The sequence below is a fragment of the Hordeum vulgare genome, chromosome 2H (genome assembly GCF_904849725.1).
Source record: "Hordeum vulgare subsp. vulgare chromosome 2H, MorexV3_pseudomolecules_assembly, whole genome shotgun sequence".
Taxonomy (NCBI): Eukaryota; Viridiplantae; Streptophyta; class Magnoliopsida; order Poales; family Poaceae; genus Hordeum; species Hordeum vulgare.
This window is the reverse complement of record NC_058519.1, coordinates 314,057,361-314,069,458: the sequence shown is the minus strand read 5'-3', so window position 1 is coordinate 314,069,458 and position 12,098 is coordinate 314,057,361. Positions and strand designations below refer to the sequence as shown.

At 42.2% G+C, this 12,098-nt stretch overlaps 1 protein-coding gene across 3 annotated transcripts in view; it reads left to right on the top strand.

Annotated features, from left to right (window-relative positions):
* The first annotated feature begins 3,717 nt into the window (after positions 1–3,717).
* The window catches only part of LOC123426161 (valine--tRNA ligase, chloroplastic/mitochondrial 2), a 56,769-nt gene continuing 48,388 nt past the window's right edge, over positions 3,718–12,098 (top strand). The window contains exons 1-7 of one of the 3 annotated variants that reach the window (XM_045109936.1): positions 3,718–3,967; positions 4,067–4,148; positions 5,006–5,132; positions 5,763–5,846; positions 6,235–6,329; positions 7,925–8,016; positions 8,498–8,575. In XM_045109936.1, coding sequence (XP_044965871.1) covers positions 3,835–3,967; positions 4,067–4,148; positions 5,006–5,132; positions 5,763–5,846; positions 6,235–6,329; positions 7,925–8,016; positions 8,498–8,575 — 691 coding nt within the window. In that variant the 5' untranslated portion in view covers positions 3,718–3,834. Of the gene's footprint in view, positions 3,968–4,063; positions 4,149–5,005; positions 5,133–5,762; positions 5,847–6,234; positions 6,330–7,924; positions 8,017–8,497; positions 8,576–12,098 lie in introns of all 3 variants that reach the window. The other 2 variants (XM_045109935.1, XM_045109937.1) reach the window with 2 other exon arrangements.

The following is a 12,098-nucleotide window of genomic DNA, read 5'->3' as shown; positions in this document are numbered from 1 at the left end:
AATCAGAGATCCTGCGGGTGATTCAATATATGCAAATCTAGTTTCACACAAATTATGAATTTTGTGTGAAAGCATGATAGGTGCATTGAAATACAAATGATACACATGGATACAAACTTGTTTGATTCGATTGGACAAGTGTTATAGCACAAGCAAAGCATGGACTACACCAGATTTCCATTGGTGTAAAAGTAAAACGTGCTAACTAGATTATCGACTCTAGCGCAAGTGGGAGTCTCTTAGAAATATGCCCTAGAGGCCATATTATTGTATTATTTATTTCCATTTCCCCAATTAATAAGTTTATACTCAATGCTATAATTGTTGTGATCTTGGAATACGTGATTTAGTGGAAAACTCATATGCACGTATGGAATGATAAATGGTAAAACATGATCCATACACTTGCCTCCAGGACTAGCTCAAGTGTTGTTTGTGATCTTGTTTTGGATCTTGGGATATTGTTAAGTGTAACAATAGTCCCAAGACAACTTTTAGAGTATGACATTGGAACAATGATCATATTGAATTAACCCAACTTGTTTATTATACTTTGTGATACTATCATCACAAGTCAATCATTATAACACGGAGAGTTAACATATGCTTTACTTCCTTGGACCATGAGAGTACCATAGTCACCTACTACCGTACGATGGACTTTGGCATTTCTCAAATGTCATTTGTAACACGGTGATCATAATGACAACTTACAGCTTCGCCGAAAAGTTTGACAAGAGTCTAGATAGTTCAAGAGTGGGATTTGATGCTCCAATGATGGAGAGATATTCTTAGCGCCCTCTCGGTGTGACATCATACATCATCGTCTGGCCAGACACATGGTCATAGGGATGCCGTAACATGTCAACGAGAAAGAAGAACAAAACCAGTAACGAGGAGACCAGTGTAGTGAGCATGAGAATGACACAATGGGATACCAATATATCTCACGTGTGGCTTTGTATAGTATCACTAAGAAAAGGGAATAGCACATGATAACCAAAGGTTCACTCGAATGTCATTCATGTATTCATAGGGATCAATAAGAAAGATGTCCACGGTTCCGCTATTAGTCTTTGATCGAAAAGGGTTTTGTTCATGTTTATGTTTTACCGAACCTACAAGGTCACATACTTCAAGATGTCTACAGTTTCGCTATCACCAACTTCTCCATCCCTAGGGCCAGCGCAAGGTGGATGAATCCCTCCTCCCCTTGAGGCACCCCTCCTATCCCCTCAACATATATATACTAGAGGCATTGCGCACTTTTAGACACAAGTTCTGGAGCCTCCTCTAGTTTTATAATTCTAGTTCTAATTGATCTAATTAGAGCTAGACCTAGTTCTCTCTAATCCTCATAATAAAGAAGCCTTGTACGATTCTCTTCTTCTCCCTCTAATTCTCTGGTGACGATTAGCTCTAGATGGCGAAGCGTTGTCGGTGCGTGAAGCCCGTACGCGTGTAATCCGTAGAGAGGCCGTGCCTTAGGTCTTTTGTTCGAGGGATCATCGTGGACGGTTTGAGGGACTTCAGGACTGATCTACACCAACTATTCTTCTGCTGCATCTCGAAGCTCGTAATAATGATATTAAACCTTGTATGCATCTTCATAGTGATCCCGGACCTTGATCGTAGGGTGATTTTTTTCTATTGCATTTCCCAACACCGCTATGAAGGAAAACTGAGCGGGTAGGGGAGGGTCCGACAAAAAAGGGAATGGTGCGCCATGGAGGGTTTGTGTTGGTACGCCGTGTTGGATATAACATGGTGGATAGTCCGGATAACCACATTTCTTCCCCACATGTGGGCTGAATTTGGGGAGGCATGAATGTCGAGATGGTTTGATTTTGGGGGCCCACTAGGCGCATGTTTGGTGTCCGAACACACTCAGACGTATCGGAAAGAAATGATCTTCAACTTTAGAGACGATCTTAATTATTTGTTTGATTTATTTATATGCATTGTAGCCTGTAGCAACGCTTCTACTGGTTTTATGATAAGCTCATTCATGGAGCCGCACTTCCGAGTTATTCTCTTCCATATCCAAACCCTTACCCTTTTATACATTAGATGTCCTACCATGCAACTTTGCTGCTATACATGTTTGTGCAAGGAAGAAGAAGGTGTCGTGGCCCCATTATTTTAGAGGAACATGAAATTGTGGCCTCGTTATTCACGTGTAAGACTGGTTTGTTTAGGAAATATAACAATGTGCAATGTGATGCCATCTCTATGAAAATAGAGTTAGCCCCGACTTACTTTGCTAAGAGGTGTGTTCCGTTGGTCATTTCAATTGTGAATTCAGTCCTTAGCAAATTGAGCATTTGCATGTATGTCTGCTAGAACTATACCAACACTAACAACACAAACAGTAAAGACAAGGATGCGTAAGCTGCCCTCCACTATCCGTGCATTCTTTACAATATAGTTATCGGTGACCACAACAATAATGCACTCAAGACCATGTCTAAAAGCCGCGCTGCCGCACAAGAATGGAGCAATACTAAATGAGAAGAGTTGGAGATAGAGAAATAAGAAAAAAGCAAATCTTTAGCGTGAGAAGGCAAGGTGAACAAGAATCTTAAAAAAAAATTATCACGAGTTTTTATATATTCTACCAAGCTAGGACGTGCATCCAACGACAACAACATCATTATTGTTTACACACGAAACAAATCATCAAGGACAAAGATCTAGCTTCATCTCTTTACCACTACATCATAGACACAAAACCAAACGGAGGATCAACCTCTTAGATCTAGGAAAAGAATGAGGGCTTAACACTTACACATCCGCTAGCTATTGCGAGCATGTACTCTTTTTATATATAAACTACTTTATTATGGATTTACTTTGTTGTGAATCGTACTCCTTCCTATATGTAAAGTATAAACCACTTTGCTGTCAATCAAGTCTTGTGTCGAATTACCAAACCTTATCAAAAATCGAGTAGTTTATCACACCATAGGACACGGATGTACACTCCATGCTACTCCGTGTGTCCCATAAATGTCAAAAACGCGTTTATATTAAGAGACAGAGGGAGTAATTCCCACTCTAAAGAAAATATGGGATACTCCCATCCTTGAATACTCCTTGTGCTTCAAATTTAAAGTCAAATCTTAAATGCTCTAAAGAATTCTGAAAAAAAAATCTCAATTTCACTTTTTGTTTCTTAACGTGCATTTTGAGTTTGGACCTGAAATTTTTAGGGGTGTAGTGATGTTTTTTTAATATTTTCCTTTTTCTTGATTTTTTTGAAAACATTTATGAATGTTCTTTTTAACATAGAGGACAGGAATACCCTAAAAATGAAAGTACGTGATACTTTTCGTATATAAATCAAATGGTCTAAATGTTCTTAAAATTCACTAAACCATCGTAGGCGCGTCATCTTTAACTAAAACATCACACGGCTTGAATTTTGATGGGTTGAAATATCATAGTCTCTTTTAACCATCCAACTCGTTAATTATATATTTTGATACATACAGTAATATAAGTTCATTCATTCCTATTCCCTCTATTCCTAAATATAAGTCTTTCTAGAGGTTCAACTAATGGACTACATACGGATGTATATAGACATACTTTAAAATATAGATTCATTTATTTTACTTTATATGTAGACATTTAGTGAAATATCTTAAAAAAACTTATAGTGAAATACCTTAAAAAACCATCGTCCCATCCGTTTGCGCCACCACCGCCACGCTCCCGCGTTATCCTCTTCCAAATCCAAACCCAAACCCCTCGAGCTCCCCTGCTAGTCTAGGGTTTTTCGCCGTTGCCACCCCACCAGCACCGCGAGCCGGGCGGCGCGCGCAGGCTCTAATGGCGCTTGCGGGCCCCTCCCACCTCCTGTCCTCCTCCTCAGCCTGCCTCCGCCGCCTCAACCAGCTGTTCTTCTTCGCCCACCGCCGCCCGGCGTGGACCCCGCGCCGCGCCGCCCGCAGGTTCTGCGCAGGTACCGGCAGTGCTCCCCAGTTACCGGTTTCGTTCAGCTGGCGTGAAATCCTGTGAGACTGGGTTGTGCATTGATTGGGTTTGGTTCGCTTTGCAGCAGTTGCCTCTGAGAGGGATGTGTTCACCTCCCCTGAAGTCGCCAAGTCGTTCGACTTCACCAGCGAGGAGCGGATTTATAAGTGGTAATTCAGCGTCTCTGCTACGAGTTAACTTGCTTGATTGCTTGGTGATCCATTTATGCTCGTTCTCATGTGGGCATGATAAGTACATGATTCAGCCAGCAATTTGGCGAAGCTTGCAATTCCATTTAGGTCCTGCTACATGCAATGAAGTTGAGGGATGACATTTTAGTTGGTAGTATGGAAATGTCTAAAGAGACCGAGACTCGCAAATGTATAGTTAGTTACCCACCTTTGGGCCGGTCACTGATTTTCAGACATTTCTTGCCCAGTCTGTCCGTTAATAGTAGCCGCCTCGTTGGTGCTGGCTTTGGACAAGATTGCCAAATCGTTCTGTTACCAAGGAAGAACGCCGATATCTGTACCGACTGTACATTGCTTGCTTATGTATAGCTGTAGTTTTTTTTGATAGCGTATAGCTGTAGTTAACAAGTCAAAGGAGATGCAACGTTGACAAGTTATACTTGTATGAAAGTGTTTGAAGAATACGATGCGCCATGGAATTCAGAACCACTTCTCTTTATATGTGTTAAATTTGGATCTCATGATCTATTGTTTTGCACATAAATCTTGATTCATACAGAGGAAAATTGCCATGATTCACTCAGGAACGTAAAGTTGACCTAACTACTGATAGCGAAGTATGTTTCAACTCCCATTGGATTGGCCTTACAACCTACGTCGAAGACTACTAGCTTAATAATCTAGTTATTTGATTCAAGTATTGTATTGTTCAATGAATTGAGTTGAATAAGTTTACTTTATTTTGCTCAATTTCCTTACTGTCTCAGTATAAATTATTTCTGGAACCACACATAACTTTTCCTAAACAAAACTATTTGATGTTTCAATTTTCATAGGTGGGAATCTCAAGGATTCTTTAAGCCTAACTTTGACCGTGGAGGTGATCCATTTGTCATTCCTATGCCACCTGCAAATGTGACTGGATCATTACATATGGGTCATGCTATGTTTGTTACCCTTGAGGTAGGGTGATTCGGTTTCCTAAGACTATTATGTTCTTATGTTGGCTAACTATATGCTGATTTACAAGCAATTAATTTGTTTTTACACCTTTTTATGATCTTCTATAGTACATTAGCTTTGTTGATTTGTTGTATCATGATACTCTCTCCGTACTGTACCTTGAAATAACTTGCATGTTAGACCTCAGCATAATCTTCGATACATTTACCTTGCGAGGTGGATCTTTTCTTATAAGACAAGTCATGTATCCAAGGTACTAGTGATTAATTGCGTGACACAAAGTAAAATAAACATTGGTTGCTGCTGCTGCTGCTGCATTAAGCAGAAGTGATGGTAGAACTCTGTGTAGAATAATATCTTGAATGATGTGAACTAGCGTGTTACAGTTAAACTGGCCTGTTTAAGTCAATTCTATGTAGTCTGTACTCTTAGATAACCCCCCCCCCCCCCCCTCCCCCCCAAACACCCCAACACACACACACACAGGGTGCTTAACATTGCATGTTTAAGGTTCCAAGATAATTAGTCCACATATATATCTCAAACATAGTAAAGCTCTGATTTCCCACATCATTCTGGGATCAATTATTTTTCTGACTAACAGTATCCCCTTTTCATTAAGTAACTCAGGATATAATGATAAGGTATTTCCGTATGAAAGGGAGGCCTGCACTTTGGATTCCTGGTACCGACCATGCTGGGATTGCAACTCAGGTTTGCATTCCTGCACATTTAATATGTATTTGACGCAAAGTTTTTGAAAAACCTAGGCAATTGTGTGTTTTGCCACCGCTTTTTTTACCAAAGCTCTTGCTTAAGCACAATTATGCGCACATTATAGAGGTCCTGAGTTTGATACGGTCTCTCTGCATTGCACTGTGCGGTGGTAAGATTTGCCTCGTATAATCCTTCACCAGACCCCACCTGGCGTGGGATCTTCTAGCACTGGGCCTGTCCTCTTTTAAGCACAATTAAGCGCTAGGTCTTTTGTTATTGCCTAGAGCCTAGGCGTGTCTTTTTTTTTTAACTATGGTTCGACGTTGCGTTCAAGACTTGGTGCAGTAATTGGCTGATTTTAATTTTCAACTTTTTTGCATCTCAGTTAGTTGTGGAAAAGATGTTAGCTGCTGAAGGCATCAAAAGAGCAGATCTTACCCGGGAGGAGTTCACTAAAAGAGTTTGGGAGTGGAAAGAGAAGTCAGTCCTTTTCTGAATCCAGTCTAGTTTGCGTACACTGTCTTCTTATGCAGTCAGAAGTTTTGTCCTCTTGCTGATTTGAAGCAATCCTTTCTTCTCTTTTTTACAAGACTTGCATCCTTGCTTAATTACCTGGATTTACTATAAACCATACATTTTGAACTTTCTACCCAGGTGATTTCCTCTTACTGAATATGGTTGGTTAACACTCTTAATTGCATCCTATGCGCGTTTGCGCATTTATCACACACACATTATGCTCTACTTTCTTTGTTCTTTGCTGTCTTCTGGTATTGTTAATACAAAATTTGGTTTTGTCTGTCATAATGACTGGAGATTAACTACCATGAATGGTGACGAACAATAAAGAGAAGGAAAATAAAAATAAAATCAGAAGTCAAACCACTTCTAGATACTTCTACTCCAGTCTAGTATTTGTTTTTTCCCCTTAGCTTTAGCTACATTTTTCTAGAATCTCCTAGCTATGAGTAGAATGCTAAATCGTAATTAAGTAATGTTTTCTAGAGTGTTCTAGCTATAAGTAGAAGTTGAGGTTGTTAAGCTTCATGCACTAGCCAATGCAACGAAAAGTCCGATCTGATGAAAACGGCTAGGCAGTCCACATATACACTTCAACACCTTCTCTCACTTGTAACGTGGGAAGTCAACACGTGAATAGACTCAGAGGCATGGCTCAAAATGCCTCTACGTGGACACAGAGGGGGGCAGCAGCAATTTTTGGATAAATTGCCAAAGCCAGCACTTGAACTCAAGACCTTAGGCTCTGGTACCATGTTAAACTTCATGCACTAGCCAACACAACCAAAAGTCCGAACTGATGGAAAGGGCTAGGCAATCCACATATATACACTTCAACAGAGGTGTGAAGGCTTCCCAAAGCCTATAAATAGAGGCCCTCACCTCTACTCCATCCGTCCGGTGAAGAGTGTACGTTTGGCTTTAAAATTTGTCCACAAAAGAGTGTACTTTTATCTTTCCAGTGCACTTTAAAGTAGAAAAAATGCTTCTCTCTCACTACACGGTAATCAAGACCAATAACATTCTACACATAGTCTCCTTAATTTCTACATGCACTTAGCTCATTGGGGTTAAGTAATTAAAGAGGAGAGAGATGGTGGCTTGCACCTTTCCAATGCATTTTTTACTCTACTTCATAATTTGTCCTAAAATGTCTATATGTACACTCTTCACCGGACGGAGGGAGTAGTTTATAACCAGACTATGTACCCCACTACCTATAATAGAACTTGGTGTTCTTATCTAAGATCTTGGACTAGATCTTGTGCTGTAGGAGTTTTGGATTGAACTCCTGCTGCCATATTGACCTATATTCGCTTCTAGAGCTATATCTCGTGCAGCACGTTGAAGTAGTTCCTTCAACGTTAGTGTTGTACACTTCGTAGCGGCAAGGTGAAGTTGTTCCTCCACAACCTTGTGCTGCTGCAATGAACATGTGATGAAAGATTATTCTGGTTGATTCATTCATTCCAGAAGGTTGCATTTTTTAAAGTTCTTTTTAAAGCTGAACCTTAAACGCTTAGTTTGTTTTTTATTCTGAACACTTCCCCTTTCAGGTATGGGAGTACAATCACTAACCAGATTAAGCGGTTGGGTGCATCTTGTGATTGGACTCGTGAATGCTTCACGCTAGATGATCAACTAAGTCGTAAGTGTCAACTGTCGTTTTCCATTTCAAATGATGCCATCTCCACTGGACCTGTGTTTCGTCGTATTACCTTGCGGAATCACTAGCTTGTTTCTGAGTTTTAGGAATTTCTTACGTGGTTATATTTTAGCTTTCTTCTTCTGCAATTGTTAGGTCACATGGTTGCATCCTTAAATTTCGTTCTGTTGATAGACTTGCATTTAATCAGGACCACACTGATGGTATATGGTATCTAAGTCTTGTTTTGGCTTATGACTGAGTTCTTTACGAATGAAAGTGACAGCTATTTGATGTCGAACCAAAGTACTCCCATCCTCTGCCCGCTAGATCTGAACTTTTTTATGCAATTTATGTACACTAGTGATTTGACCTATCCTTTTTTAAATCAAACCATCAGAACATGATGTTGTGATAGCGATGTTAGGTTGCTCCCTTGAGCTCAATGTTAGAACCCTGTGGTTATCTTTACAACTGGTCCCAGTGTTTTTTCCCTTCTGTTTTGCAGATGCAGTTGTTGAAGCATTCATTAGGCTTAATGAAAAAGGGCTTATATATCAAGGTATTATAATTAAACATGGCTACATGCTCTATTACAAAAAGGGGGTGAACGTGCATCATCTTGAGTAATGTGCTCTTGTTGAGTTTGATATCCTGTTTACTATTTTCAATCTCTTGGTGTATCCCCAAAATTTGCCTGGTAAGAGCATCTCTAGCAGATCCCGCAAACGGCCAGCCCGTAAAAGTCGTTTGAGGGCTCCCACAATTCTTTTTTACGGGACGGCGAGCCCTCCGGCGGAACAGTTCCCATGAACCCGTCCCGCTAATGTTTTGCGGGACATGTTTGCAGGATCTATTCCGCGCTGGACAGCTCGCCTTCCCGCAAATACAAATATATGCAAATATTATCGAGTTCATCATCATATATATACATCACTAGTAGATCATCATGCTAGTTCATCACATCCAAAATCATGCGCAACATACGAGGTATCAAGTTTAGGTTCATGAATGCGCGATAAAACAAGACAAACGATGCTCAAATCACATAGATCAATCAAGCAACATTCTCATTGTTGCGAAGAACGCCGCCACCTCCATCGCCAACATTGACCGGAGAGCTTGCACCACCATCTTCACGAAGTTGTACTGGAGAGCTCGCACCACCATCCTCACGAACTTGGACTGGAGATTGAACACGACCACCATCACCATCGTTCACATGGCTTGGCTTGTCGAAGAACCACCACGCATGCCAAAGCCACCACCATCACCACCACCTATGTTGAAGCCACCACCACCACCACCCATGTCGAGGCCACCACCATTGTCGAAAGAAAAGCCCTCACCAAACCCAACACCACCATCGGCCATAAGATTTTGAATCTCCTTCCCTCGGAGCATGATCTCCATTCTTTTCGTCTCCCAAAATTCTCTTGCCATTGCATCCATGCCCTCCGGATTCATCATCATGAACCAGTCCTCTTCGGCGGTCCTCTCCTCCTTCCTCTTTTGCTCCTCTAGGGTGAGCTTGCGCTCCTCGAAGGCACACCTCTTTTCCCATTTCTCCTCTTTGTGCTTCTCTTTCTTTTCGGCCATGGCAACTTTTGCATCCTAATGCTTGGCTAGCATGGCCTCCTTCATCTTCGCCATCTCACCAATTTGATCTCTCAAAGAGATTGCCTCAGACGTCCTCTTCACTCTTGCTTTCTCCTTATTTCCATCCAGTTTGTCCTTGTTTCTTCCTCCTCTTAGTGCATCATCACTATCATCATCATCATCATCAATCTCCACTTTCACGCCTCTCTTTGGAGGGGATTCTTTGTCCCTCACCCTCCACTTCTCACTATCCCTGAGCCAAATCCAACAATGTTGAAGATTGAATGACCGACCCTTTGGAGACGTTTGCTTGTAGTACTCATTGGCGATGCGATCCTACAAACAAACAATGAGACAGTTATGAGCTCATAATCTTCCTATGAACACGGTTAGCCACATGAAGATGAAAAATGCTCACATAATCATCAATAGTGACTCCACTTGGTGGTGCATTCCGCACTTGCTCCAAGCATCTGTACCAATGGCCGCAAGCTTTGTTGATTGTGTCTCAACGGCCTTGAATGCCCTTCAAGGTCCGGCCTAATGGGAATGGCATCATTTGGTGAAATTTATCCTCGATCCTTTGCCAATAGATGGAATTGGTTTGATCCTTGCTGACAATGGAGTCAAGAGAGATGCTTTCCCATGCTTTCACTAAGCACACATCCTCTGTCTCCGTGTAGTTGCCGCTCCTCCCCACCCTAGCGTCATAGTCGGCCTCCTTGATCTCTTGCACTTCATCATCGCCATTCACCTCCGTGTCGACCTCGACGTATGATGCATTGAAATCGCCAAGGGGGGTACTCAAATTCACAGTGCTCTCGGCCAACAACTCCGTATATGTGTAGGGCACGTTTTGGCTACAAAAAACAACGGCGAAAGCTCAAGCAAGAATTCCGGACGGCCCAAACATAGATGACCGGAGCAAAGCAAGCATATCAATTTTTTTACCTCCCGGACGTTTCATCAAACACGTTGTAGGCGGAGGAGGAGCCCGACCCCTCGACGTGATCGCCTTCTTCCTCGGGAGCTTCCTCTGCGAATCGGCGGGGCCGGTCGAGGAGGTCTTCCTCTTGGCCGGGGCGCGTTGAACCGAAGCGGCGGCGGGAGGAGTTGGTGCCGCGCCGCCTGCGATGACGCCTTGCACGAGATGGCTCCCTTGCCTCTTTCTCTTGATGGTGGAGGCGGCGGCGGGAGGAATTAGAACTGCAGCGAGAGGAGTTAGAACCGTGGGAGGCCTGAGCGGACGGACCGACGGTGGTGGAGGCGGCGGCGGCGCATGGTATGGCGTGCCCGGGGGCGGTGGGCACTCCATCCATCCGGCTTATTTCCGGTGCCACAAGGCCGGAAAACGAGGTCGGAGGCTGGATAGGCGGCGGTGGTAGGGATGGAGGCGGGAAGTGAAGCCGGCGGAAGTTGCTTCGCGCCAACCGAAAGGGGATCCTCCAAAATCGGGCGAATTCCTGCACATATGGAGGAAATGGGCTCGCGGATGCGGGATCCCACAATTTTTTTTCCGAGACGACACGATCTAAAGGATCTGCTTGGGCCGGGGATACGAGATGGATCCTGCAAACCGGCGGTTATTATAGCGGACGGCCCGGTTTGCGGGATCTGTTAGAGATGCTCTAATAGTTTCTAGTTGACTATATTAACATACTTATTACTGGTTGAGTTTATACCATTTGCTTCAGTAGATTTAGGGTGGTGACCACAGATGCACTTGTATGAAGTACGGGGTGACAATAAATTTGTATTGCATATGTTTTTCTATTCTTGTTACATTATCAGTAACAAACTTACCTCAGTACTTTCATAAGTTATTTGGGGCCGTTACAAGCTTTACATTATCAGTAACAAACTTACCTCACTACTTTGTTGGTTATTTCTGCTGATTGTATAGTTAATTAGTTATATGGCTGAAGAATGTTATTCTGGATGTGCAGTCTCTTGGTTTTCTAGTCAGCTTTCTTCAGCAACCAGAAGTTCTATAACTTTATAGTCAGACATTCAGTTGGTTGATTAAAAAAAAATCCATCAGGCCACAAGTGAGTGGCTGTAGTTCGGGATAGGAATGTAAATTGAGTGGGCTGGGCCTGCTCACTGGCTTGTCCTAGTTATTTTACTTGACCACTAATACAAGGGCCGTGTGCATAATTTAGTGGGAAGCAAGCACCATGATTTTATTTCCATCACCAACTGTATCATGGTACTTTTTGTAGAAAGTAATTTATATGTTCTTTGGTGAGATAATACAATTATGTTTGCATTTTGCAGCTTATAGCATCCAGTTTTATGTTACACAACATATTTGCTGTAATCATCCTCAAATGATGATCATATTTACTGATCAAAACAACATACCTGCCAAACGGCAACTTATGGCGCAGGCACCATCCAACATAGTAAAACATGATATCTGTTTGATACTGGTAGTTCATGTGTTTTCCGAGCACATTCCAATTTTTTTTTGGGTACATGCTTGG